This window comes from Protopterus annectens, chromosome 3.part1 (assembly GCF_019279795.1).
Source record: "Protopterus annectens isolate FY-2018-M chromosome 3.part1, PAN1.0, whole genome shotgun sequence".
In the NCBI taxonomy this organism is placed as follows: Eukaryota; Metazoa; Chordata; order Ceratodontiformes; family Protopteridae; genus Protopterus; species Protopterus annectens.
The window spans coordinates 1395378731-1395405570 of record NC_056732.1 but is presented as its reverse complement, the minus strand read 5'-3'; the positions used below and the strand labels follow the sequence as shown (position 1 = coordinate 1395405570).

The 26840-nt window shown below is 40.2% G+C and overlaps 1 protein-coding gene across 8 annotated transcripts in view; it reads right to left on the bottom strand.

Moving 5' to 3' along the window:
- Nucleotides 1-26840, bottom strand: part of RAB3IL1 (RAB3A interacting protein like 1) — a 606739-nt gene that overhangs the window by 34196 nt on the left and 545703 nt on the right. For all 8 annotated transcript variants that reach the window (XM_044067439.1, XM_044067437.1, XM_044067441.1 and 5 more), the window contains one exon: nucleotides 10541-10640. In XM_044067439.1, the coding sequence (XP_043923374.1) occupies nucleotides 10541-10640 (100 nt within the window). The remainder of the gene's footprint in view (nucleotides 1-10540; nucleotides 10641-26840) is intronic.

The following is a 26840-nucleotide window of genomic DNA, read 5'->3' as shown; positions in this document are numbered from 1 at the left end:
AGTTAACAAGCATGCAATAAAAAAAACTCATAACCAAAACACAATCTGTGCCAAGTGTCTGTGACCACAACCAACTTAACAAAATAAGATATTCTGGATGAATCTGAAAATTAGTTTTATTCACTCTAACAACATGCTCTACAGCAAACTTTCTTCAGTTACATGATGACCTAAACAAAGTTTGCTGTAATCCTTCTCTGATGGTTCCCATTGCTAAAGCTGTCCTTAAGGTCCGACGTCTAACTCCCATTTATATAGGCATATATCTCCAGCAATATAACAGGAAATTTAAAAACAAACCCACATGGTAGAGTATCTGTATAAATTAATGATATACCAAGAGAAAGAAATTGCTTATAAGAGGTCTCATTTTACATACCTTGACAACACCTGTAAGCAAAGTTTAATGGAACCATTAGGAAGCTCAAAGCTGAGTATGAACTTAAAACAGCAACTAAAACCAAAATATAACCACAAATCTTTCTTTAGCTATGTCAGAAGGTTAAGAACTAACACCCAACAATGCTTGTAGATACACAACACAAAAAAGTTCCAGATCAGTAACCACAGCATGCCAAGAAGCAATGAACGAAGTCACAGCACAATTCCACAGAAAATACATTTATTCACCACAAACAATATGTTAAGCACTTTCATTCAAGTGTATATTGAACTTCATCAGAACAATTACGTCAATCTCAACTTGGTAGTTACACAATTTCAAAAAATCACATGACCAGCAATGACAAGAAATTGGCTTCAGATGCTAATCTAAGTTCATGGACTGCTTTAGTAGACCTAATAGTATTTTTCAAGTTTTTAGTGAATTGTTTGATGTTATTCTTGATATGATGGTCTTTTGATATGCTGTACACTTTAAGGATTTTTTTCTTTTCTTGTAGAGTTTATTTATGTTGGTCGGCCACCAGCATGTTTTTTTTTTTAATTTAACTTTATCATAGGAAGTTCAAGGTTAGTGAGTCTTGCAATTATTAAATTTGCCAGTTCCCACCCTTGAAGGTACGTCCCTTCTTCTGGAGGTCTAGTCATACCTAGGGTAAATTTATGATTACCCATACAGTTATACAGATCCTGTTTTAAGGAAGGTAGTGCATCACACTGCTTTATCTGCAGGGGGAGTCTTTTCCAAATGTGAATGAGATGACGGGTAACATTTTCTTCTCAACCTTGTCTTATCATTATCTGCTGAAACAGAATTAGATTTCTTCATCTGGTATTTGTAGGACTGTTTAACTTATAAATGTACAACAGATACTGGACTACTAGGCCCCTGACTGTTTCGAAGACGAGACACAGGGCTCCTTCGAGAAACCTATTAGACACAGAAAAGAGGGACAGTGTTTCTAGTCTTTTCTGACAGCTTAGGGATTTTAAACCTATGATTTTTTTTGTTGGGAATCTCTGAGATCTTTTTACTGTTTGATATGTCTGGTGAGGTATATTCCATTGGAAGCATTGTTTTCTATAACTGGTATGATCAGTGCTGAATACAAGGGGACAATAACCTCTTTTGATCTGGATGACTTTCCCTTGGCCAACAGCTGTGCCATGCAGAAGGACATCTTGACAACAGTTGTTACATGATATTCAAGAGAGGGGGAATTATCAAACCAATGGGGTACTGTCAATGCTATATGTTTGGGGGGATTGTTTGTCTGCTAAATGCAATAATGTTGCATTTTTAGCATTTAATTTAAACCCATTTTCAATATACCAGACATGCATAAATGTACACTACTGTTGAATGACTTTTCTGTCAGAGGGTTATTTCACAATAACTCCCAGTTTGCAATCATACATAAACATGGTTAGTTATAGGTCTTGTTTTCTTAATCTGTAAGTCACACAAGTAAATACTGAAGAAAAGCAGTACCGACACTGAGCCCTCCAGTACAACACAGATCACCTTCATGTTCCCTGACACTTTTCCTACAACCTGCACCTTGCAGCTTCTGTCGTTTAGTTAATTTGTTGCTCATATTACCACATTGAGATCTACTAGTAATGCTTTTAGTTTATTAATTATTCTAGCAATACCTTGGTCAAATCAAGTTAAGCTGTGTGTGCAAAGTGATCACTGTCAACAGCTTGCTTTACCTTCTCAAAGAACAAAACACACAAATACCACCCCTTCTGGTAAAGAAGTCCCAGTAAAGAAAACCAAAAAATTAATCCAGCAAGAGAGAGGGACTCCAAAACGGCCAATTTCAAAAAAAAATATATTGTCGACACCACAAGCTCTTTCACAGACTAAGCTGCTTCTTCAGGTAATGTCTATCAAACTAAAAAACTCACTTTAAATACTATATACTGCCTATCTTGATTAATCATGTGACATCAAAGCACTCAAATTATTTAAATAAAACAGTCTCATAAAAGCATATGCATAACACCTAAGTACAGAAATCATGATGCATACATAAAAATGCATATGTAACAAATATATATGTATATATATATATATATATATATATATATATATAAACATAAAAGTACAATAATACAAAGGCAAAAACATTCAATTTCTTAAGTTCCTAGATTTCAGTTTAGGTTTTATAGGTTCCACATCATTGAGCCCATGCCCACTATCACCTCTCTGTCTAATGATCCACTTAGACTCAAGCTGCTCAGTACTGTTCCTGATGTCACCTCCTCTTAATGTCTCATGCACCCTCCCTATAACCAAAAACTTACAAGTAGCACATTACCACTGGCAATGACATGTTTTGCGAGGGCATTAGTTTTATTCCCTTTGCTAATATGATACAGATGTTCCTTTATTCTTTCTCTAAGCATCCAATCCATCTTGCCTACGTAAAATTTTGGACACAATAAAAAGTGGACCAAGTAAACAATGTGCGAGCTGCTACAAGTGGCAAAGACTTTGAACCTATATATTCTATCCTGGTCAGGGTGTGTGAAATTAGAGCTGCTGTCAATGTAGGTGCATACACTATAAGTGCCACATCCTATAGTGGTATTACTGCTATATTCATGTTTATTCTTTGAATGACCTAAGGTCCTTTTTAAGGATTTCATATTCCTAAATACAAACCTGGGGTGGGCTCTATCACTCTGGAAATATCCTTGCCTGTCATAAGGACTTTCCAGTGTTTTCTAATAACATTCATGTACATAAAAACATTACTAGAATAATATAATGGTAACCTCAGTTCACACTGATTGTTCCTATTATACAATACTCTGTCTGATGTAGGTTTTGAAAAATAAGGTTTAGCAGTGGTCCCCTCAAGCTTTTAACCTTCTCTACATTTTCAACTACTTCTCGGTCACTATAACCTCTCATCCTTAAATAATGCTGTGTAGTTTCTATCTGCTCTTGAAACTCCTTTTCACATACATTTAAACTGGAGGCTCTAAAGACTTAATTCTTACCCACGTTACTAAAAATGTGGGTGGGGTGCATACTATGCCTATACAAAAGATGGTTGACATGGCATGGTTTGTTATACAATTTAATAAAAATAGAGCCATTCTCATCCACTTCAACATCAAGAAAATTCATACTGTGTGTTGATGCATTTATAGAAAAGCGTAAATAATTAGTTGTATTATTTACATACACCTCAAACTCTCAACTGCTGTTTAGTACCTACACTCAGAAAAAACAAATCATCAACAAACCTTCTATAAAAAGGTATAAATCTGGAGTAGGTTCCCTCAAGTATAAGCTGCATTTCCCACATAGCCATCACACTGTTGGCACAGCTATTGGCACACAAACTGCCCATAGCTACACCATGACACTGCCAATAGATGGAATTATTAAATACAAAAACATTACTTTCCAACAATATTATCAATATAGTACAGACAACAGAGATTTCCATCTCTTCCAAGTTAGAGAAAGTGTGCAAAAACTGTTCAACCTTTAAGACCCCTTCGTCATTAGGTATAACAGTGAATAAGGAGGTGGCATTCATAGTAACACAAATAAATTCATGCAGAAAAATTTTTCCAGTGTTAGCATCTAAAAAAGCAAACAAATTGTTCAGAAAATGCTCAGTGTCCCTCAAAATAACCATATTCTTATTTAACAATGGTCTCAAAGTTTTTTCCAAATAAATAGAGAGGAGCTCTGTCAGACAATGGCATCCTGCTACAATAGGGTACATAGGGGGATTTTGTGCATTTTTATGAACTTTCAGAAGACCTTGTATTATAGGCAGTAGTGGGTCTATAACCATAAAATAATCTAATAAGTTCTTATCTATCATTTTCTCTAGATGTAACTTGTTCAGTGAATGTGAGATAAGTAACTTCATGGACTCAACTCTTTTTTGATTAATGGTTGAATAAAAACTTCCTATCTGCTAGCATATTGTTCATAGTTTCATTATACCAAATGGTGTCCATTACAACAATTGGTCCCCCCTTGTCTGCAGGTTTAATTACAATCTTATCATTTTCTTCTAACTTTTTTAAAGCACTGTACTCATCCTTACTTAAATTGTAATGCATTTTACATTTCTTGCTCTGATTGTAAATACTACACATTTCATCAATACATAGTTTCTCAAATGCACTAACCAAAGGATTTAACACAGGTACAAAAATATGTTTGTTTGTTTTTTTTTTTAAAAACAGCATTATTACAAACTTGGTTCTCAGACATTACATTTTCCTCCTTATACATAACCTTTAACATTAGATTCCTTACAGACAGTTTAACATCAAATATAACTTCAGTGAAGTCTGAAGTTTGTGTAGGAATAAATGAAAGTCCCTTTTGTAAAACGCTTCTTTCACACCCTGTAAGATGATATGCAGAAAGATTTAAAATTAAGTCATTGAAAACAACATCAGTCGACTTACTGGTTTCTTTGTGCTGGGAGCACTCATGTGGTCTCTTCTTGTTTCCTTTTGTTCTGCTGCGACTCCTTCAACGAGTGCGCTGCTTTTCCAGCTTCCATTCCTTGCAAGTTAAAGGGAATGGAAGCTTCTGCTGGACTAAAGTAGGGAGTTTAACTTCCCATTTAAATGTATTTGTAGTGTTACTTGAAAAGTTTTTCTGCGTGCTCCCAGCTCTTTGCCTGCAGTAGTGGTAACAGCTACATTTGTGGTAGGTGATGTCAATGCTTCTGTGAACGTATGTTCCAGCCTCTGACTGGCTGCCACAGAAAGTGGAGCTGGAAGATCAGAGGGTGTGTCAGAATCACAGTTAAACTGTGAAAACCCTCCCACAGTAGAAGTCTAACAGTAAAAGTTTTTTTATTGAAACTGGCCGTTTTGGAGGACCTTCTCAAAGAAGTTTACCAGGTTCTTTGGATAGAATCTAACTTTTAAAAAACGTATTGTGAATCTAGCCTGCTGCGATTTTTAATGCCAAAGTTAATCATGTATATTATGATGTGTTACACAGCCTTACAAATGACACTGGTCACGCTGATGGACCTATATTTTTTGAGGTCAGTAGCAGGGCCACCTTTATGGAGTAGCATCACCAGTGTTGCATGATATATTTCCAGGGATAACTCTGTAGCTAGGCTCAGGTAAAACATCTTTTTAAGAGTTTCCATCAGCTCATGCTTATTACTACTTAGCAAACAGCCAGGTATATCCGGTCCCATGGAAACAAATAATAGAATGTACAAAGCAACTGTACTATGTGGCCATTTATGCCTTACCAGTACCCTCCTTTAAACCTCCGCTCCTTTTTTAAGGAGTAATAGGCTAGTCATACAGGGAGGAATTTATAAGTAGCCTCCCCATTGTCTAATTCCTTTTTGAAGGAATATAGTGTGTCACACTATTTGATCTGGAGAGAAGTTTTGTTCCAAAGAAGAGGTAGTTGTTGCATGACAAATCTCTCTCTCCACTCTGATTTGTTTATTTGCTGAAGCGGGTTCAGATCTCTAGTTCTAGTGTTTGCTGGACTGCTTGATTTGTGAATAAATAAGAGGCTTTTGACTGCCAGATCCCTAATGGCACAGAAGACAAGACAAGATACATACAAGACACATATCACTCATAAAGACATGGGATATAGGACACTGAATACAAGCACAAGGCCTCTGGCCTCTCTTGGTTGCTCAGGTCCTTAAGGCCCATGATCTACTTTCTTAGTATAGGACAGTACTTACGTTTATATCTGCTTCTATAAATTTATCTAAATGGACATACATCTCCTTTGTGAAGTTACTTACTGTGGCAATGTCAGCAGTAATGCTGCTAATAACTGAATTTTGAAACCATCATAAAATCTAACGAGATTAGTAAATGCGATTGAATTCTGACATATTCAATTTGGCGGCTGAAGAGATTTTGAAAGAAAAGGTCACTGGTTAATGGTCTCCACAATTGTGAGGCATCAGGGGCTATGTCAAAAATATTATGTCCTCTACGGAATTGTTTACAATCTGCTTTAGTGACTTTGTCTATCCTACATTAAAGGTATAGGTACTCAAGTTTATTGAGAGGTTGTTAAAGTGTCCCAAAATAATGGATGCATCCCAACTCATTCAGCCCAATATGGACTGCCACCATGCCATAGTCATATTTGTTAGGTGAAAAGATCTTAAGGACCCTTGAAAGTGGTAGTGTGGTTGTGTGTGTGCTACTCACAGTCCATGTATTTTGTGAAAGTGAGGTCTTCATAGTTATATCACTCGCTAGCATAATCTGTATTAAGTTTGAGTTCATTATCTATGAGCATAAGGCACTTACTACATTGCCTAAGTATACCAAACAACTTGAGGCTGACAACAGAAAGGAAACAAGCAGGCAGACCTTCCACTTTGGTCCAAAGATATGAAAATTCATTAGGATTACACAGACTACTATATTCAGTTAATGAGATGGTTAATGGGCTATACTGTGGAGGAATATAATTATATAGATTTTCAAATTGAGGGTTTACACAGAATTGTCATATGAACTAAATGATGTAAGCTAGATATGAACTAAATGACGTAAGCTAGGTTTAGCTGGTACACGTACACTGCTTGTTATTACGTGAACTAAATAAGGTAAATTAGGTTTGGTTGGCAGAGGTACACTGCCTGACTAAAGTAACTAAAATGATTTAGGTTGAGTTGTAACTGTGATAATGGACAGCACAGAGTCAGTAAGCTACTATGTGAAGCCCCTACAGACTGTTTTGTGCACCGAGGGGCGACTGTGGGTTACTTTGGGCAATGCAGAGCAGCTGTGGGTTGGAAGAGGCTACTTGGAAGATAAGTGATATAGAATGTGGCTCTTCACACAACTGTGGGCAGCTGGATGCACTTCTAATTATCACTGATAACAATAATAGGATTAGGATTAGGGAAGAGTTAGGTGGTTATTGGGACAAGTAGGGATCACCAAACCTGCACCTGTACAGTACATGTTGCAACCCCACTATGCAACGTGCAGGCAATGTACAGCAGCACTGACAGAAGCTGAAAGAAATCAAACAATCACACTGGCCAATAGCAAACAACATTCACCAACATTTTAAAGCAATCTGAGGCATAGAAAGGGCTCGTTTTCTTTTCTTCTCTCACTATTGTTCTGCTAAGAGCCTCAAAAAACAGTATTATATAACACATAATGGATTTAGGGACATGGCCTAAAATGGGGTTCTATCAAAAAGCTGCAAAAGCACCTAAAGTCAGCAATAAATCCAGTAGAAATAAAAACGGTCGCAAATACTTTCAGAAACTAAGCAGATATTTACAAAAGACAAAGAAAAATTAACAGCCAAAACAAAAGAACTGAAGTAGAAAGGCATTCTGGGAAAATATTCATCAAGACAAGGGCAATGGCAAGTGTTTTTTTAATATCTAAAATAGAAATTAGTCTAAACAGGCTAGACTATGTGGGGAATATATCCAAGGCAGAGTAATAGCCTACGTCAATAATGCAAGAAGGAAAAAAAAACACAAATCAATAGAACCTTGCATGTTTGGAAACTTCAAACCATTAAAGTCAAGATAGTTTTCCATACCAACAATAAAAGAAATGGTCACATCTCAAATGGGGGAGGGACGCATTTATTGAAAATCACTATAACAGAGATACAAGTATTGAATGAAGAAGAAAATTATTCTGAAAATTTTCAGACACACTGTATTGTCACAAGTATATCTCTAACCCGCTGTTTGGCATCAGCTAATGGACTTAGTACTTCAGGGAGTTCCAGATATGTACTGCTACCAATACATTATCCTGGATACATACAAAAATGATAAAGAACACCTGGAAAACACATGCAAGGTCTTTAACTGGTAAAGAGAGTATATGCTTAAAGTTAAAAGTGACAAATGTGTATTGTTCTAAGTTAATTAAAGCTGAATATTGTGAGCAGATCACTGATAAAAACTGACTAGACAAGCTGCAAGACAGAATTGTGGCTATTCTAAAGATCACCGACCTCAGAGCATGTCACAATTAAGGCCATACATAGGAATGACGAATTAGTGACAGAATTTTTACACAACTTGTACTATACTCACTAAAGATGTTTTTTGAGAACAAGTCTATATGAAAATGCATGGAGCCCTTTAAATACTCCTTTGAGAAGTCAAAGAAAATGCTTACATAACAAAGCTCTACCTACTTTCATCCATTTTTGCTAAAAAATAAATCCATGTTGTCATACATTTTATTTTGTAATGGATGCTGGTCTACTGCAGGAACTTCAGGACAATGCAGAAACCATAACATTTGCTTCACAGCAGTTGACTAAAGGCTGAATGTAAAAACCGTCCAGTAGTCACAAAATAAATAAATACATACATACATAAATAAATAAATAAATAACCACAAGGGGAACCAGAGTCATTTAAACTGCACTTAAAGGGAATGAGATGTACAGTAATTAATGTAAGGCCCCTCTATTAAGTATACTTAACCCATTTAGTGGTGTTTCCATATTATCTGCAGGCTAGCTGCAACGCTGGAACCAAATGCTGAGGATCACTATGAACATGAAGGCAAAAAGCAAGGCAACCTGTTAATGTCACTGGATTGTCATGAGTACCATATGATGAGCAAAACGAGCTGACAACCACTGGTTGCAGTAGTAGCTGACAGTTATTTCTCGACTGTTGCTTATTAATCCACAAGTAGAACATGATTAAAATAATTACAGGTATTTCTGTTTTGAACATTAAATGCACCCTCTGAAGGCATGATGTATACACTTCAGTCTTGAGATGTACCAATGTGCTCCTATTTCATTTATGTAAAGTTCCCATTAGGTACTTCTTTTCTGCACACAGTCACATTATGTCATGCAGAACTAACTGTCCACTTCATCTTTTGTCATACAATTTGAAACTTTGTTTTTACAGGTTAAGGTCATAGACCTGTGGGAGCTTTATCAGCTGAATCTTTACAGGTACTTCCCCACAACTGTACTTGAGGACCTGGTCTTTTGTTTAGGTAGGCAAGCTAAGTCTTGCAGAAAACATTTGTTTGGAGATTTTCAGCATTTTACAGGTGTACCACTTGGATGCATAAACATTCTGCAGTGGCATTCATAGTAGAAAATAAAGTCAGAACTTTCCTACAGACTAGCACATTTTCTCAATTGTTTTTCAAATACTGCATCGGTAAAGCCATAACGTAATAAAATCATCATAAGCCTAAACACCAAACACTGACCTCAAAAACATCTTTTTTCTCATTTTTTTCCTTAATGATGAAAATGATTACATTGTAATTAGCATTCAGCTGTGGCTTCATTAACTTATTTATACAACTTCCCCCCTTCTGCACTGTGTCCTTAGTATGCCCTCATTTTCCTCATCAAACTCTCCACTTATTAAAAATGTTGAAAAAACGAATGTGAACACTGCTGTATTTTCCATAGTCTCATCTACTCATTTAAGAGTTCTAAACATAACATCTACTGAGCAATTATGTCTATGTAAAATGAAGTACTATAGTTTATATGGCCTGTTGTACTTTCTCTGTACTTTTGGAGTGCATTTCTTGGATACCTTCTGTTTGTATGATCATTTTCCAAGTGTAGAACATTTCCTAAGAAGGCTTACAGGTGGCAACACTTGAGGACTTGAATCCACTCCCTTGGTGTTTGAGAGGTGAAATACACAACCATTCTAGTACCATTTCAACTCTGTGTTATACTATTTGCACATTTTAGAAGTAATTTTCTTTGTTTTACCATAAAAGGCATTTTGTTGTTTTAGGGATTATCTCACAATGGCCCTCAAAACATCATCACTAGATACATTTACACCAAAACATCACTTCCCACAACACTTTGGATCATTTCACAGCCTTACTTCACTTTGGGAATAAATATGAGGTAATACTCTCCACAGCAGATGCTTACAGTTGCATAGGCTGGCACACTAGTAATCGGCATCAACATATAATATCAAACATAATAAGCAGAGCCCACTGCAGCAAATACCTAATAAAGGAGGACAACAAGGCATTAAGGTGTAGATTAGCATGAAATGGTAAAAAAAAGAGATCAAGGAATATAGACAGATAAAATAAATATTCATAATGACGCAGGAGATTGGGCTACTAAAAATCATACCCTGGCCCTGCATGATGGTGAGATGTAGTAATAGTTTCCAGTATCTCCTAGTTTGATTCGATGTTTACAAGCCTTTGACAGTCCAGTCAAGGCACACTTTCTGTAGAGAAAAAAGAAAATTCATCTTACACAATGGACAGCAAAACCTGGGACAGAAGACAAAATTGATGGCCTTAGATGATATCCTAGCTGAAAATAGCTTTCAAGAAATAAAATCACAGATACATGTATGAACTTATAACTTGACACATTTATAAAACATGCCTTCAAAACAGTTGCTTGCTGTATAACAAACATAACTACTAATCTGCCAGTCTTAAGTTTATGTGGCATCTTCAGCTTCCAAAGCTGAAAAAACTGACAAAAGCAGCATTTCCTGCGAATACTGAAAACCAATGCTTTTAAAAGAAAAGTCCAAAAGCTGTTTAGCCTGATAAAACTAACTGTTTAAAACATCTGAAATTGTTTGCCCATTCAAATCTTACAACTTTTTTTTTCCCTATTTTTATATGCACAGCAAACCTTTGGCAGGCAAAACAAACAATATTCAAAATGCAATTATAATGCAGCAATATACATATTTTTATGCATATAAGCTCTACACGCAAGCACAAAATAAAGTCAGTCCAAGAAGCTTATGTACTGTCTACCCAAGAATAAAATAACAAAATTTACTAAAATTATAGCTTTTGGGACTATTTTAATTACTTAACCACTGGATATCCTCTTAACTAGCTGGATTCAAAGAATTTCTCTTTACCCATGCTAATTACTTTATGTGGGCTGCTCAATTAGCAACAATAAAGAAACACAAAAAAGTAAGACTTTGAAATGTAAACTGAAATCTATTGTATTCTAAGCATAGTATTATGCATAACTGTAATTTTTATTACCATAACTTGTGGACTCAGCAACAATTTTCTTCAAAATTTCTACCCAGGAACTGACAAAAAAGCTTACTATTCAAAAATACAAATCACATTTTTGAGCCCAGGAATGCAAGCAGCATCAATGAACGTGCTTTTGATGAGTGGTGTGTGTGTGTGTGTGTGTGTGTGTGTGTGTGTGTGTGTGTGTGTGTGTGTGTGTGTGTGCATATATGAGTTTTTGTGTTAGGAAGTATAAACATCCTCATACAGGTAGCAATCCCTGTCATCCACTTCCTTAAACAACATTACCTTCACAACTTAGGAGTAATGGTTGTCGCTGCCACCACCTTCATTGGCAACTCAGCCACTCCTTTTCATTCAAGAAGATGTGACAAATTTTAGTGAATTTAGATCTGTCAAAAGTAATCCTACAATCCAGTACCTTTTCTATGATGTTATTTGGGTTTTATGGTTTCTCAGCTTCAAAAATTCAAACACAGAACTTTTCCAATATCTCACATTGATTTCAGACATGCCATTATTTGCTTGGACACATGCATCTTGATTAATTCTGACAGAGAAAGTCTCATGGTTTATTTATTTAGCACTATGTACATTTATTATATTTAAACCTGCAGTTTTCTCAACTACTGTCACACAGTATATCAGTTAAACTAAATATTCAATTATGCTGAGAAGTTATCCATGATTTATTGTGGCATACTTTTAGAATCTAAAAGAATGCGAGCAGTTATGTGCCATTTTAAATGTAAACTACATTTAAAATTCATGTCTCCCCTTAGCTTATGTCCTAGGACAATTTGAACAAAAAAACAGTCCACTATGGTGTTGTAACACTCTGCATTAAATGCTCATGCTACACTTCTCATAGATGACACATTTCACCCATTTCATACTTGTTTTCCCTGTAGCATATATACATTCACTCACTCATTCATTCATTTTCGGATTATTCTCATGAACCAATTCAAGACTGAAGTATATCTGGAATCTATCACATATTTCAGTGTGCACAAGGTATAGCTGTTCATCATGAATGAGTCATCAACCCATCACAGCAGATGTACATACACAACCTCACTTGACCCTCACACCTTTGCAGTCAATTTACAGGATTACCCGTTCACCTACAGTATGCCTTTGGGATATGGGGGAAACCAGAATACTGCAGATGAGGGGAAGATATCCAGCTCCTCCAGAGAAGGCATGTCAGCTGACAGCAATCTGGAGACTCAACTACTCTGAGACAGCAATTTTAGCAGAATTGAATACCCTATGTAACATATAATCACAGAATCATAGAAAATAAAATGCAACTGGGCCATGTGTCCATTTAAGACTTGCAGACCCTAACTATTTTTTCAAGCAGTAACAAGACTGCCATACCGGGGTGAATTTATGAATAGGATTCCTATTGTTTAACTCAGAAAGAAGCTAGTGTGTTGTATTGCTTAATTTGGAGTGAATGTTCAATTCAATTCAACTTTATGGTCATATGTACTAGAGACAAAGTCACACAGTACATTGAAATTCTTATTTTGCAGATTGTTCTAGAGGAGTAAGTTTCATGACAAATCTCTCTAACATATTTTGTTTATTTGGTGAAGCAGGTTTAGAACTCTGGTTCTTGTGTTATTGCAACTGTTTTATTTGTGAAGATATAAGAGGTCTTGGACAACTTGGTCTCTAATGGGCTGAAACGGAAGACATAGACTGCCACCCCTGGAATCTACAGGACACCGAATAATGGGACAGTTCTTCCAGTCTCTCCTGGTAGCCCTTGTATTTTAAGCCTGTGATCCTTTTAGTTTTGAACTTTACAATTAAATATCTACAAGTTTATATCAATTACAGACAGCACTTTCTGGATTTTGTCTAAATAGAGTATATTACAGTAAGCCTAGAGACCCTGCTGGCTCTTGTTACAGAGTTATGGCAGACCATCATGGACTGGGATGACTACTAAAACAATAAATACTACCTACAGTATGGTATGCTTAGAAATATTTTCATTCTCCCATTTTCTGAGGAAAACATAAAGGCAGGGGAGAGTCAATGTCTTGTACTCTGGGACGAGCAGTTGCAGAGGTGCCTGGGATGCTCTAAAAGGCCAGCGGGAGGAATGGGTCACAGAAAATGTAATCCACATTACTTTTTAGCACATCAAACTTCAGGATCACTTGCAGCTTCTAAGCCATATTAGGACAGTATCTCTTCAAATATGTCTACAATGTTTTTAATGGTCAGTTGCCAAAATGCATATATGGCTAATTTTGCCTACACATAACAGGTAGAGGTTTTATGGAGTTTTCTTGCAAGCTTCTCAACAGTAAAATAATGAATTATGAATAGCTTAATGCAAAAGTCTGAAAAAATAAAAAGACAAAAAAAAATCAAATAAATCAAAGTAAATGCAAGGAAGCAATCTGTCTTACATTCCTCTGTGCTAGGGGGCTTCATTCCCACATATCACCTACTCATTATACTAACTCTGAGGCAATAGCACCTCAGAGTATTGCTTAGCAGTAAACAGAACATTTTTGCTATTTTTTTTTCTTTTTTAGTTTGCTTTTGTGAAGGAGTGGGTGCACGGACTCTTGCCCTCATATTAACTTTGTTTTACTGCACTGCAGTTTCATAACAATGTTTTTCACCCACCTGAAGTTTGAGTTACTATGTTTCACTCTTCTGTACTTTTTCAGGCTTTTGCATTCATTTTTTTCACGAGTCATTGTTTTATGGTTCAGTATTCTAAGGCAGAATATGTATACATCACCCTCACATTTAAAGAACTGACTATGCATTTGGATTCCTAATCCACAGAAAAGGATGGCAGCAGGGTACGCTTATACTACACAGAAAATGGCTGTGTTATTTGGAACAGGAACTGACCAACAGGTGAAACAGTAGAAATCAGGCTGTGCTACTGAGAGACAACCAAGCTAATCTTATTTATTTTATTTTACATTTGTTGACTGGGATAGTCCGACTAGATACATGTCCATTTTCAGTGAAGGCCCGGGGAGAAAAGCTCCAAATAAGGCAAAATAAGACAATACAAAAAAAGAAGTTATGTACTCACCATAACGTTCTATCTGAGTAGGTACTTCATTTGTCTGCAACCTGTGGGTATCGGATCCGACCTCGGATCCGAGCCAGCAGCTTTCCAAGCTCCAAGATCCGAGCTCCTAGCTTCTCCCCCCTACCCATAATCCCCTGCTACCAACCATATTACCTCAGATCGTTTTTTTGCCTCACCAAATCTGATAACAAAAAATCAACTCTAAAGGTGATCATAAAATCTCGAAAGGTTCGGGGGATGGCAGGGGGGGGGGTCAGTTGCAGACAAATGAAGTACCTACTCAGATGGAACGTTATGGTGAGTACATAACTTCTTTATCTGAAGTAGTTACTTCATTTGCTCTGCAACCTGTGGGACAGAGTCCCCAGCTACCTGGGTGGTCCTTACGGAAGGATATTCCGAAGCACTGCGGAGTCAAAAGAAGCCCTACTCCTCAAAATCACATCTAGTTTATAATGAGAAATGAACGTATGAGTAGAGGACCAAGTAGCTGCTAAACATATGTCATCCACTGGAACCCTAGACCAAAAAGCTGTTGAGGTGGCTGCAGATCTTGTAGAATGAGCACAGATACCAACCGGGGATGGCTTGCCAGACGATATGTACCCCCGAATAATACACTGACAGATCCAATTTGCTACAGTCACTTTGGAAATGGCTTTGCCCCTGGCTGATTTTGCATAAGAGACAAACAACTGGTCCGACTTGCGAAACTCTCTAGTCCTGTGCAAGTAGAAACGCAGCTGTCTGTGCACATCCAATTTGTGCAACGTGTATTCTCCTTTGTTCTGAAATTTTGGAAAAAACACTGGTAAATTTATCGATTGATTGATATTTGCTTCTGAAGCAACCTTAGGCAAGAAAGATGGGTTAGTCCTGAGGGAAACTCTATCCTTGTGAAAGATAAGGTAAGGAGGTTTCATACACAAAGCTTGCAGTTCTGAAACCCTTTTTGCTGAAGTAATAGCCACTAAGAAGGCTGTTTTCCATGACAAGAACTTCAACGGAACCGAGGCCGCAGGTTCGAAAGGTGGACTCGTCAAGGCTTGCAAGACTAGAGTGAGATCCCATGGGGGAACCACAGACTTTACAGGTGCTTTTAAAAGAAAAATGCCTTATAAGAAAGTTTTGCACAACTTTGTAGATGCTAAGGAACCTATGCCGTCACCCACATGAAAATGGGAGATGGCTGCCAATTGCACCTTAACCGTAGAAGCACTTGCTCCCTGCTGAAAAATCAATGAGAGGAAGTCCAGAATGGTCGGAATAGGGACAGTAAATGGGTCCAAGCCCTTGTCTTTGGCCCAAATGGACAAACGTTTCCATTTACTGTTGTAAAGTTTTCTGGTAGACGGCTTATGAGCCGCAACCAGAATGGCCTTAATGGGAGATGAGATACCGGGAGTCCTAGCCATTATTGGAAATGGATCAGCCAAGCTGCAAGCTTGAGGTTGACCAGGTTCGGGGTTGGGCAACCCGCGGGATGCGAGATCAGGTCTGGACTGGGATCCAGAATCCATGGAGGAGCCACACTGTGAAACAGCAGAAAAGGGAACCAGATCTGTCGAGGCCAGAATGGGGCTATGAGTATAACTCTGCTCCCCAACCGACAGGCTTTCTAAATGAATTTCATCATGAGTGGGAGGGGGGGATAAGCATAAAGGAGCCCGGGAGGCCAAGCATGGACTAGAGCATCTCTGGGGGTCTCCCCTCTAGGGGGAATTATTGCGAAGTACTCGCTGCATTTTGTGTTTAAAGGAGAAGCAAAAAGATCACAGCGAGGCCGACCCCATTTGTGGAAGATCTGCTTCATAACAGATGGATTCAGAGACCACTCATACAGAGTGAGAAGCACCCGACTTAGCTTGTCCGCTAATATGACACTAAATAATTGCAGTTCCAGTACACAGCATCCAGATATCAGCACCAGCACTCCAAATTATTCCACAGGTCTCTTTGTAGAAGTTCCAAAAGATTTATTACAAAAATACACTTAAAACAGGTTAAGCGCTTTCATCTTACATTAAAGACTTCATCAGAACATTGATTCATACTTGAATTGGACTTTTTATAAACCCATCCCCACATCACATGGGTTAACTCAATTAAGTGTCTATTAAATTATCTATTAAAGTGCCAGTGCTCATATTAACATCTTCCCCTATACTTTTAAAAAATGTATTTTCCTAATTAAGCTTAAAAAACATTATTTAAAATAGTTCAACAAATAAAAATAAAAATAAAAATTAAAAATACATTTGAACATACATTTAATTGATTAAAAACTTCCCATGTTCAAAATTATTTATATTTATAACAGAGGCTTTACAGATATATATTCGTTGATTCCAGGATAAACAGATGCATTGGAGTGCTGGTGCTGATATCTGGATGCTGTGTACTGGAACTGCAATTATTTAGTGTCTTACTAGTTGACTGTTCTGGTTTACTGTTTCTTTTTACTAGTTGTCCGCTAATATGTTGGACCATCCCGGAATGTGCATTGCTACCAGAAAGCGGTTGGTGGAGATCGCCCATTCCCAAACCCTCATGGCCTCTCGACACAGGGGATAAGATCTGGTTCCTCCCTGTTTGTTTATATACCAGACTACTGACATGTTGTCTGTCTGGATCGCAATAGTCCCCAGGGAAAGAAGGTCGTGGAGAGCTTGCAACGCCAAAAGCACTGCCCTCATCTCTAGGACATTGATATGCAATGCGGTCTCTAGGGAAGTCCACGTGCCTTGAACATCTACCTGAACAATGCCCCCCACCCAAGGCGCGAAGCATCCGTGGTCAACGTGGCTTCGACTGGGAGAATCACAAAGGGTCTCCCTTCTCTGAGTTCCCGCGCATGTAACCACCAAAGAAGGGAGTCCCTGCAAACTCTGCTCAGCGGTATCGGCATGTTTAAGGGGTGGAATGAGAGGGACCATTGGACTTGAGGGGTCCATTGTAATATTCGCATTTGCAGACGGGCATGGAGGGAGAGACCGATCGCTGCTGACATAGACCCCAGTGCCCTCAAGACTAACTCCGCTGGAGGAGCAGGACTCCGAACAAGGGCTAACACCTGATACAACAAGCTGTTCAGTCTGACTGACGTTAGAGTAGCTCGGGAGATTCGAGTATCCAACCTGGCCCCTATGAATTCCAGGGCTTGAGTGGGGCACAGGCAGGACTTTTCCGGTTCACTGAAATGCCTAGGTTGTGGGCTAGAGTCAGTGCGTAATCTCTCGCCACACAGAGCTGATGCCTGTTGGTCGTGGTAAGGAGTCAGTCATCTAGGTAAGAGAAGACCTGAATGCCCTGAAGTCTCAGATGGGCTGCAACCACTGCCATGACCTTGGTGAACACTCTGGGGGCTGAGGTGAGGCTGAATGGAAGAACCCTGAATTGATAATGACTGGCTCCGAGCCGGAAGTGGAGAAACCTCCTGGATCGTCTGTCCATCAAGATGTGGTAGTACGCATCCTTGAGGTCTATGGAGCACATTCAGTCGTTCTCCTGCAGAAGGGGGAGAATTGACTGGAGAGTGACCATCCGGAACTTTTCCTTGGGTATGAACAGGTTCAGAGCGGAAAGGTCTAAGATGGGTCTGAGGTCCCTGGTTTTCTTTGGCACCAAAAAGAACCTTGAGTAATGACCCAATCCGGACTGATCTGGGGGGACGGGCTGGATGGCTCTTTTTCTTAGCAGCTTCAAAATCTCTGAAGCCGCTGCCTCCCTCTGATCGGGTGGGACATCGGGGAGGCGTCTGGTTTTGGGGGGAAGATTTAGGAATGGAATGGAATAACCTCTGGATATGATACGGAGCACCCATCGATCCATTGTAAGGGACTCCCAGTTTGACAGGTGCTCTATCAACTGCCCCCTGACTGCCTCCAGAGAGGGACAGTCAGGCAAGCCCTCAGGGCTGTTGCAAGGGTCTGTCCGAGAAAGGTTCTCTAGACCCAAAATTATGCGGGCCCCCTCTGCCTCTGAGCAGGTGTCCACCTTGTCCTCCTCTGCCTCTAGAGGATGAGTGGCCCGCAGCTGGATGGGATTGCTGAGACTTGTGGAACCACAGCTTCTTTTGTCCCCTCGGATTCCTGGAGAAGGATCTTTGGGGACTAGAGAAGCGGACTCCAACGGCAGACAGCGTCTTCCCGTCCTTTTCGCTTTGGACCAGAGTATCGCGAACAGTCTTGCCGAAAAGCGCAGAACCATCAAAGGGGGCATTCGCGAAGGACGCCTTGAAGGGATCCGCGAAGTCACAAAGACGGAGCCAGGTGTGACATCGTAAGACGACCCCTGCTCCGCTAGCTCTAGCGGCTCCCTCTGTTGCATGGGAGAGGAGCCACATAGATGTATTAGAGATGGATTTCAGAGTGGCCATTCGCATCGCAAACACATTCTTGTCTCCGACCGACATGGACTCCGGGGGGGGGGGGGCTGCAGTGTATTCCTTGATCAAGTCTCGCTGTAGCCTGATGGTATGTGCCATATAGTTCAGCGCCCTTATGGAAAAGGTTGCTGAAGTAAACATCCGCTTCCCAATCCAGTCCAACGCTCGAGATTCTTTATCTGGCGGGTGGACCAAAGAGCTCTCCTGAGCGGGTTCTTTCTTGGTGGCCGCCGCCACCAACATGGCATCAATAGGGGTTCATTTGGCCCATGACTGTCTATCTGTGGGGGGACTGAGAACTTTATCGGGACACCTAGGGATTGGCTCCACGGTATCAGGCTCCTTCCACACCCTGGTGGTAATTAAGTCCACCAGGGGGTCGGCCGGAGGGGACACCCAGGAGGCAGATGGGCCTGCCTCAAATGCCTCTAGGAACACGGATTCATCAAGGGAAGGTTTTTGGGTAGACCACCCCCCTCTTATATGCAACATTTCCATGATGTCTCCAAAGGAGACATCTTCAGGGGGTGACCTTGGGGAACCCTCCCTATCATCTAAGTCCGTGTCAGTGGTAACGGACTCGGGGGAGTCCGGGTGCCTCCTTTTACACCGACGTTTCCGAGGAACCTCCTCGGTGGGGCTATCCGAAGAGGGCTCGTTCACGGGTTGTTGTTCCTCCACATGAACTAGCTGGAGGGCTTGGGCAGGCTGTCCCGATGGTCAGATGATGGAAGACAGACCCTTATACAGTGGGGGTACGGGTGGATCCGAAGCCCGAACTGGGGACCTGGAGGACCTCAACAGTACCCTCTCCACTACCTCAAAAGCCGAAGGAGAACCACCCTCGCCAGCCTCTGAGAGCAATCTCCTCGGCTCCGAGGAAGGGATCGGGGTCGGAGCCGATGCAGTCGGCACCGAGAGAGAGGTGCGCTCCGAAGACACAGCAACTCCCTCAGATCCGATGCTCAGCCCTCGGCCCCGATAGCTCGGATCCGACAAGCTCGAGGGTATAGTCGGCATCGAAGAGACCAGTGCTATCAGTGCCGACAAATCCCTGGGTCCGAAGGGGCCCGGATCCGATGATTCCGAGATCCAAAAATGAGTCGGAGGAGGAGTGATCGGGGCAAACATGGGGGCCGCACTCGCCCCCAGAGGGGGGGAGGCAAGAGCACCCCCATCTGCATTTGGGTCTGCAAGAACTGACGCATCATCCGATCCATATCTGCTTCGGAGATGCTTCTCGTTGACCTGGACGAGGTAGTTGAGGCGGGCCGGGAGGGCCGCCTCGACGACCTCGAGGGAGACCGATCCTCTTCCTCCAGCGAGAAACTAGGCAAACGGAGCTGAGAGGAGGAGGATCCGGAGACCCTCGAAGGAGACTTAGCTGCTTTAGCTGGCGGAGCCGAGGGTTGAGATTCAGACCGCCTTTTATGGGACCTATGTCCCTCCTTATCCTTGTGCCTCTTCTCCCTAGCAGAAGAGGCACTAGTTTCCTCAGAGCTCAAACCCAAAGAGGGAGGTTGAGTCCCGGGTTGAGCTAAGGGAACAGAAGGCACCGGGGCCGCCGAGGCAGCCGGAGCCCGAACGGGAGAGGAAGAAGAAGCCAACACCTGGGGGAGCTTTCCCGCCAGGATCAGCTTGCTCTTCCTATCCCGAAGTGCCCAGGGGTTAAAGGCCGCACAGATCTGGCAGGCCTCTGATAGATGGGCTGCCCCCAGGCACAAAACGCACTGAGTGTGGCCATCAGCTGGGTAAAGCTTGTGGCCACAATCAGTACATTTAGAAAAAACGGCCTTAGGCCCTTCCGACATCCTAGCACTCACACACACACCCAAACGCTAAGGGGGGGAGGGGAAGTGAATAAAAGAAAAACTAACTACACCAAAAAACTAAACTAGCACAAAAGGGAATCGAAATAGAGGCTAAGACCACACACACAAAGATTATAAACTCCAGAAAAAAGGTTATAAACCACCAACGATCTCACCCAGCCAGGAGCTCTTCAAAAGGAAAGCTTCTTCAGCCACGGCAAAAAACGATCTGAGGTAATATGATTGGTAGCAGGGGATTATGGGTAGGGGGGAGGAGCTAGGAGCTTGGATCTTGGAAAGCTGCCGGCTTGGATCTGAGGTCGGATCCGATACCCACAGGTTGCAGAGCAAATGAAGTAACTACTTCAGATCTATTGGCATAGAACATGTTACAACATCAGATGCACAGACCATATTATTCCATAAGATACACACTTTTTCAGAGTTATTAATACATAGCTGTTAAAATATAATACATCATACTTGGATAGGTAGGTTTTAATAGAGTTACAAGTTGTCTTTAGTCCAGGGTAGGCAGGGACAAATCCAATATAATTTCAGATGTTTTTGAGATTATTTTTGAAAAGTGGAAGTGAGGTTTCTTGGGTGATGTATGGTGAAAGGTGGTTCCATATTTTGCTGACAGAGTTGGAAAACAGGGCATCACCTGCAGAGTTGTTGGGTTTGAAGGTCAGTACCAGTAGTTGCTTAGATGAGCATAACTGCCTATGGGAAGTATAAGGGCAGACAATATTTTTGAGTGCAGGTATGTTGTCTGGTTGGTATAAGATTTTATGAGCTGGCTGAGCTGCAGTGGAGAAGGCAGCTCAAGCCAGCCAATCTTCTTCAGATTATGGCAATGCTGTGTCTTGAACGCTGTACCAGTAGCAAACCTGGCAAGGCGATTGTAGCAGGAGGATAGTTTGTTGAGGTCAGATTTGTTTAGACTGATGAAGAGAAGAGATGCACAGAGAAGGGTATTGAGTAGATGGGAACGGGCAATAGCAGTTTGAGCGTGCGGTGTAAGGAAAGTTTTGATCTTGTAAAGGGATCCAAGTTTTTTGTTAATAGTCTTAATTGTGTGATTTATATGAATGTCAAATCTGAGGCTATTATCTATTATGACCCCTAGGAGCTTGGTCTGGTCATCGGGAGAGATGATGGTGCCATTTTTGGAGTTTATGGTGAAGAATAGGGGGGAGGACCTACAGGTTGAGGAGAAAAGAAGTAGTTTAGTTTTATTAGGATTAAGGATCAATAGGAAATTAGCTAGCCAGTTCTCAGCTGTGCTAAAAGTGTTCTGGGTCAGTGACAGTAAGTCAGATGGAGAGTTGGCTGAGCAGATCAAAATTGAATCATCTGCATATTAAATGTAAGTGGCATTTGTAATGGCAGAGCGAAGATCATTTATAAAGATGAAGAAAAGCAGGGGGCCTACTATAGAGCCCTGAGGAACTCCTACAGTGATGGGAAGGTGGCTGGATAGTTTATCCTGCCAGAGAACTGCTTGTTGTCTTCCGGAGATGTAGGATTGGAACCATAGTAGAAAGTGGGCATCTAGGGAGATGGCCTGCAGTGTGTGGAGGAGAAATCGATGGTTGACCATATCAAAGGTCTTGGAGAGATCAAGAAAGAGTCCAGAGGAATGTTTGTTATTGTTACGGTTATGGTTAATGATATCAGAGAAAGATAGGAGAGTGAAGGTGGTACTGTGGTATGGTCTGAAGCCATGCTAAGAATTAGACAACAGTTTGTTTTGAGTAAGGTACATAAGTTGTTTATGGATACACCTCTCCATAATTTTGGGTAGGGGTGATAGAATAGCTATGGGTCTGTAATTTGACAGGCTCCCTCCTTTGTGGAGAGGTATTACATGAGATATTTTCCAGATATAGGGGATGGTTCCTTCAGAAATAGTTCTGTTGATCAAAATAGATATAGGGAGTGCTATGACGTCTGCAGCTTTTTGAAAATATTCAGCTGGGAGAAGGTCGGCAGCTAGGGTGGTAGGTTTTAGTTTCCTGAGTAGGGCTCAAATAACAGGAGTTGGTATAGGTTGAAAGTTGTTGAGTATTGGTTGCATTAGAGGTTACATTGGAATGGGTGAGATTGAGTTGGTGGCTAGAGACTGTATGGTTTCTGTAAAGAAGATATTGAAGGTATTTGCAATGTCCTCTGGAGATTTAAGATTGGTAACTGAGGGAGATGGGGTGGGAGTGTGGCCTGGGTGAAGAAGTTTGTTAATTCCAGCCCAAAACTTTTGGCGTTTATTGTGATGTTTCTTTTGAAGATGGCCATAGTAATTTTTCTTATCTAGAATGATGGATTTTTTAGTGGTGTTTCTTATTTGTTGGAATCTGAGTTGGTCCTGTGGGGATTTAGTAGTGCGCCAGGTGGACCATGCTTTGTTTCCAAGTAAGATTTTAGCCTTGGTGTCTTGTGATAGCCATGGAGCAATATTTGTCTTAACTTTAATAGTTCTGGTAGGTGCATGGGAATCAAGGATGGTAAGGCTTTTAGTACTGAAATAGTGACTGCTTCATCCAGTGGTAGCTGTTTTAGGACTGTCCACTGGCAGGCTTTAAGTTCATTTTGAAAGTCTTCAAGGTTAATTTTTTTCTTACTTCTAATAGTTTTGTAGGTGGGCTTGTTGGGATAGACCTCTCTAAGCTTAATAATATAAATGAGACAGTGGTCCCTGACCTGTACAGATGGGGGGTGATTATTGCTAAGTATTCAGTCGAGGGTGCTTTCCTTGTTAATGGGTTTACTGATCCTGGTGGGGGAGGATATGGTTTGAGCAAACCCGTGTAGGTTAACATGAGTAGATGGAAAGTCAGAGGAACAGGTGCTCCAATCACTGTTGACATCTGCTAGTACAGTAGTTTCTTGTGGATAGCCAATGCTGGATATCCTCTAGGGTTCTTGTGTTTCTGCCAGGTGGAATGTAAACACAGACAATGTACATATATTTGTTTTCATTGATTTGTACCTTGGTGATAAGGATTTCTGCATTTTCGATCGGGGGAGTTGCTTGGTTTCTTTTGTTACAGTGAGGGAAGACTTGTATAAGACAGCTACCCCACCACCCTTCCTTGTATTCCGATCTGATGTGAGCATATTATACCCAGGAGGAGTTACCTCATTATCTAGGAGGTTTTAGCCAGGTTTCAGTAAGGCAGAATATGTCAGGTGTATAAATAACTAAGAGGGTATTTAATCTTACTGAATAAACAGTAGGTTTCAGGGTAAATAACCTCCCCTTGCATATAACTCCTAATTGTGGTGACATTGTATTTTTTCTAGCATGTGCTAAAATAAATTTGAGAGTCACATATGGAGAATTATTTTTTATTTGTCTTATCCACTACAGTAAACAATACTGTCCCCTTAGCCATGTAAGCATGTATTTAATATGAAAGCTTAGTATCCGTTAAATCATAAATACACAGCATAATGCAGCTAATGGCCACTTTTATAATAATCTGTGTTTACTGCAGAAATGTAATTCAGTTTAAATGATGGGAAAGCTTTATTGGAAGTATGTTGAAACACTTGAGCTAACTTCCTAAGGCTATAATTTTCAGAGCTTTTCACAGAAAAATTAATATTTCAGTTAACTGGTTATTCTTGGACAAATTTCATCAACATCCCAGGCTAGAATGGCAATGATAAATGTGGGCAATTTAGGGCATCTAGTTAGCTAGCATATTACCAGGAGGTGGGGGGGGGACAGAAGTAACCAGAGAAAACCCATACAGACTTGAGGAGGAAAGCAATCCACATAGGCTGACATTACATTGCTATAATTTTATATTTGACTTTGGCTTCCATATGCCTAGTTTTTGAAAACCCATATTGTTCTGACATCCAAAGCACACAAAGGACAAGACCAAGCTAACATCTACAGTCCTGTTCGTCGTCTTTATTTTTTTTTAACAAAGAGGATATTAAGTTACTACAAACCATTTGCACAAGTGTCTTACAGAAATGATCACAGTCTTGCATGAACTGTAACTAATTACATTCATATCTGGTTGAGAATCCTCTTCCCACTTGAAGAAACTTATTCTCACTGTAGAATAAACATAGCCCTTAAAGGTACCCCCTGTGTTATTAATCAGAGATGCAGAAGAGTATTTATTACCAACTGGAGTGGCATTATGTTATTTGCATTTTGGCACTGTGGCTTCAGGCTCTCCTACATCTTCAAACGTTAAAGTTATTGTCATATAAACAGTCATTGTGCAACAGCTGCTTTCACCACACCATGTTTTCTGTCTAATATCGGGTGAATGTAACCCTAACTACTTTCTATCTTTATCAAGAATTCCCTTAAAATGGAAAGGAGTTATTAGAAAACCTTTGCCTAAATGCTCAAACACTTTTTTCATGATCATGACCAGTTTCTACAGCAAAATCACTAGCAAGTTATAAAAAAATGTATGCAACTAACTCATTTAAATGTATAGATGACACAACATCCTGCAACTATCCCAATATAGGTTCACTGACATATCCAGTACTCATGTGGTCCTACTTGTATCCATTGACAACATAGTCTGAAATATGAAGGACATTTAGCAGGTGCCTTATTTGCAGACCTCAAAAAGCTTTGTTGATAATACTTTAACATTAGAAAAAACTCATCTATTTACCAATAGTAGGTGAGCCACCTAGTTGGCATGTAAACTGTTTAGTAGATAGAACTACAGGGGTGCAAGAACAGCAATTTCTTTCCACTAGGTGGAATTAAGAACCTTCTTAGTTTCCATGCTGTGCTCATGATTGATAAGTAAATTGCAAATCATTTAGTGCACGTCAATATTCTTCGCTATGAAGATGATTTTCTCTTACTGCATGCAGGTAAAAGATTTAAACAGATATAGAAAGATTCACAAAGTGACTTTAATAGAATTTGGCACCATTCCTGAATAAATTACCTCACAGTTAATTCATTAAAAATACATTCAATACTTTACAGTGAGTAATGTTTTGTCAGATTGTTTTAAAATCGAACTATATTACTCACATATATACAGCGGAGTACTTTTTACCAAATACAGGGCCGTTATTTCCTTTGCCTTACCTAGTAGGCTTTGTTCTCCTTAAGAATGAAAAATAATAACTCTTTAGTCACGCAATACTGAAGAAAATGGAAATATTTGGGTAAAAGTGCACAGTGGTCATTCATAGATAGAAATTCTACTGTGCCCAATGGAAGTATAAGATCTTTGGACAAAAAACTGGAATTGGTTTAAAAATAAACTCCAAGAAGGTTTACACTTACAAACATGACTTGGTAAGAATATATGACAACCCTTTAGCAAAATACTTCTCAGTAACAATAACAGATTTAGAATAAAACAATGTATCATCTGCCTCTACTAACCAATAAGACCAAATACCTAAAGCTGTTGGCTAGACTCACTCCAAGGTCCTTAAAACATTCCAAAAAAAAAAAAAAATTAAAAAGTACACACACATAAAGTAACCTACAAAAATAGCTCGTTCCCGCCACTGAGAATCATACTGAAGCATAGCCATGAATATTCTCATACTAAAACAAGAATAACCCCCAACCCTTTAACTGTAATGGCATCCTCACATAACACAAGTGTCCTGCATTTTCTGTTTCTCTCCACAGAACTGCTGGATGAATCAGCCCATGAGCTGGGCAGGTGGCTTGGAGTGGGGCAGGATTGTAGTAGCACTTGTCTGCTGACCTCACTTAGAAGGAGGGTGAGAAGTATTGCTGGTGTGCACCTTCCATCACAGCTACTAATGCAGACTGGGACCAAGAAGTGTCAATGGTTCTAAGGTGGGCACAGAATGCAAGCAACGCTTCACAATGGGGGGGGGGGGGTTGCTTCCTCAAAATGCCGAAGTACCTGTCTGCCCATAATTTCATCCAACATACAAGGGGGTTAGCGTAAAGTCCTGTGACAGAATAAAGGAGTCGGAGGCTAGATCAGTATTCATCTCCTTATGCCTTCTATGACCTGTCTGATACTAACCTACTCCACTAGTATAGGGGAGGGGAACCAGAGGACTAGCTACTGAAGAAGAACAACAACAACAAGCAGTACATGGTCCTGCTTTCACAGGAAAAAATGCAATTGGAAATAAA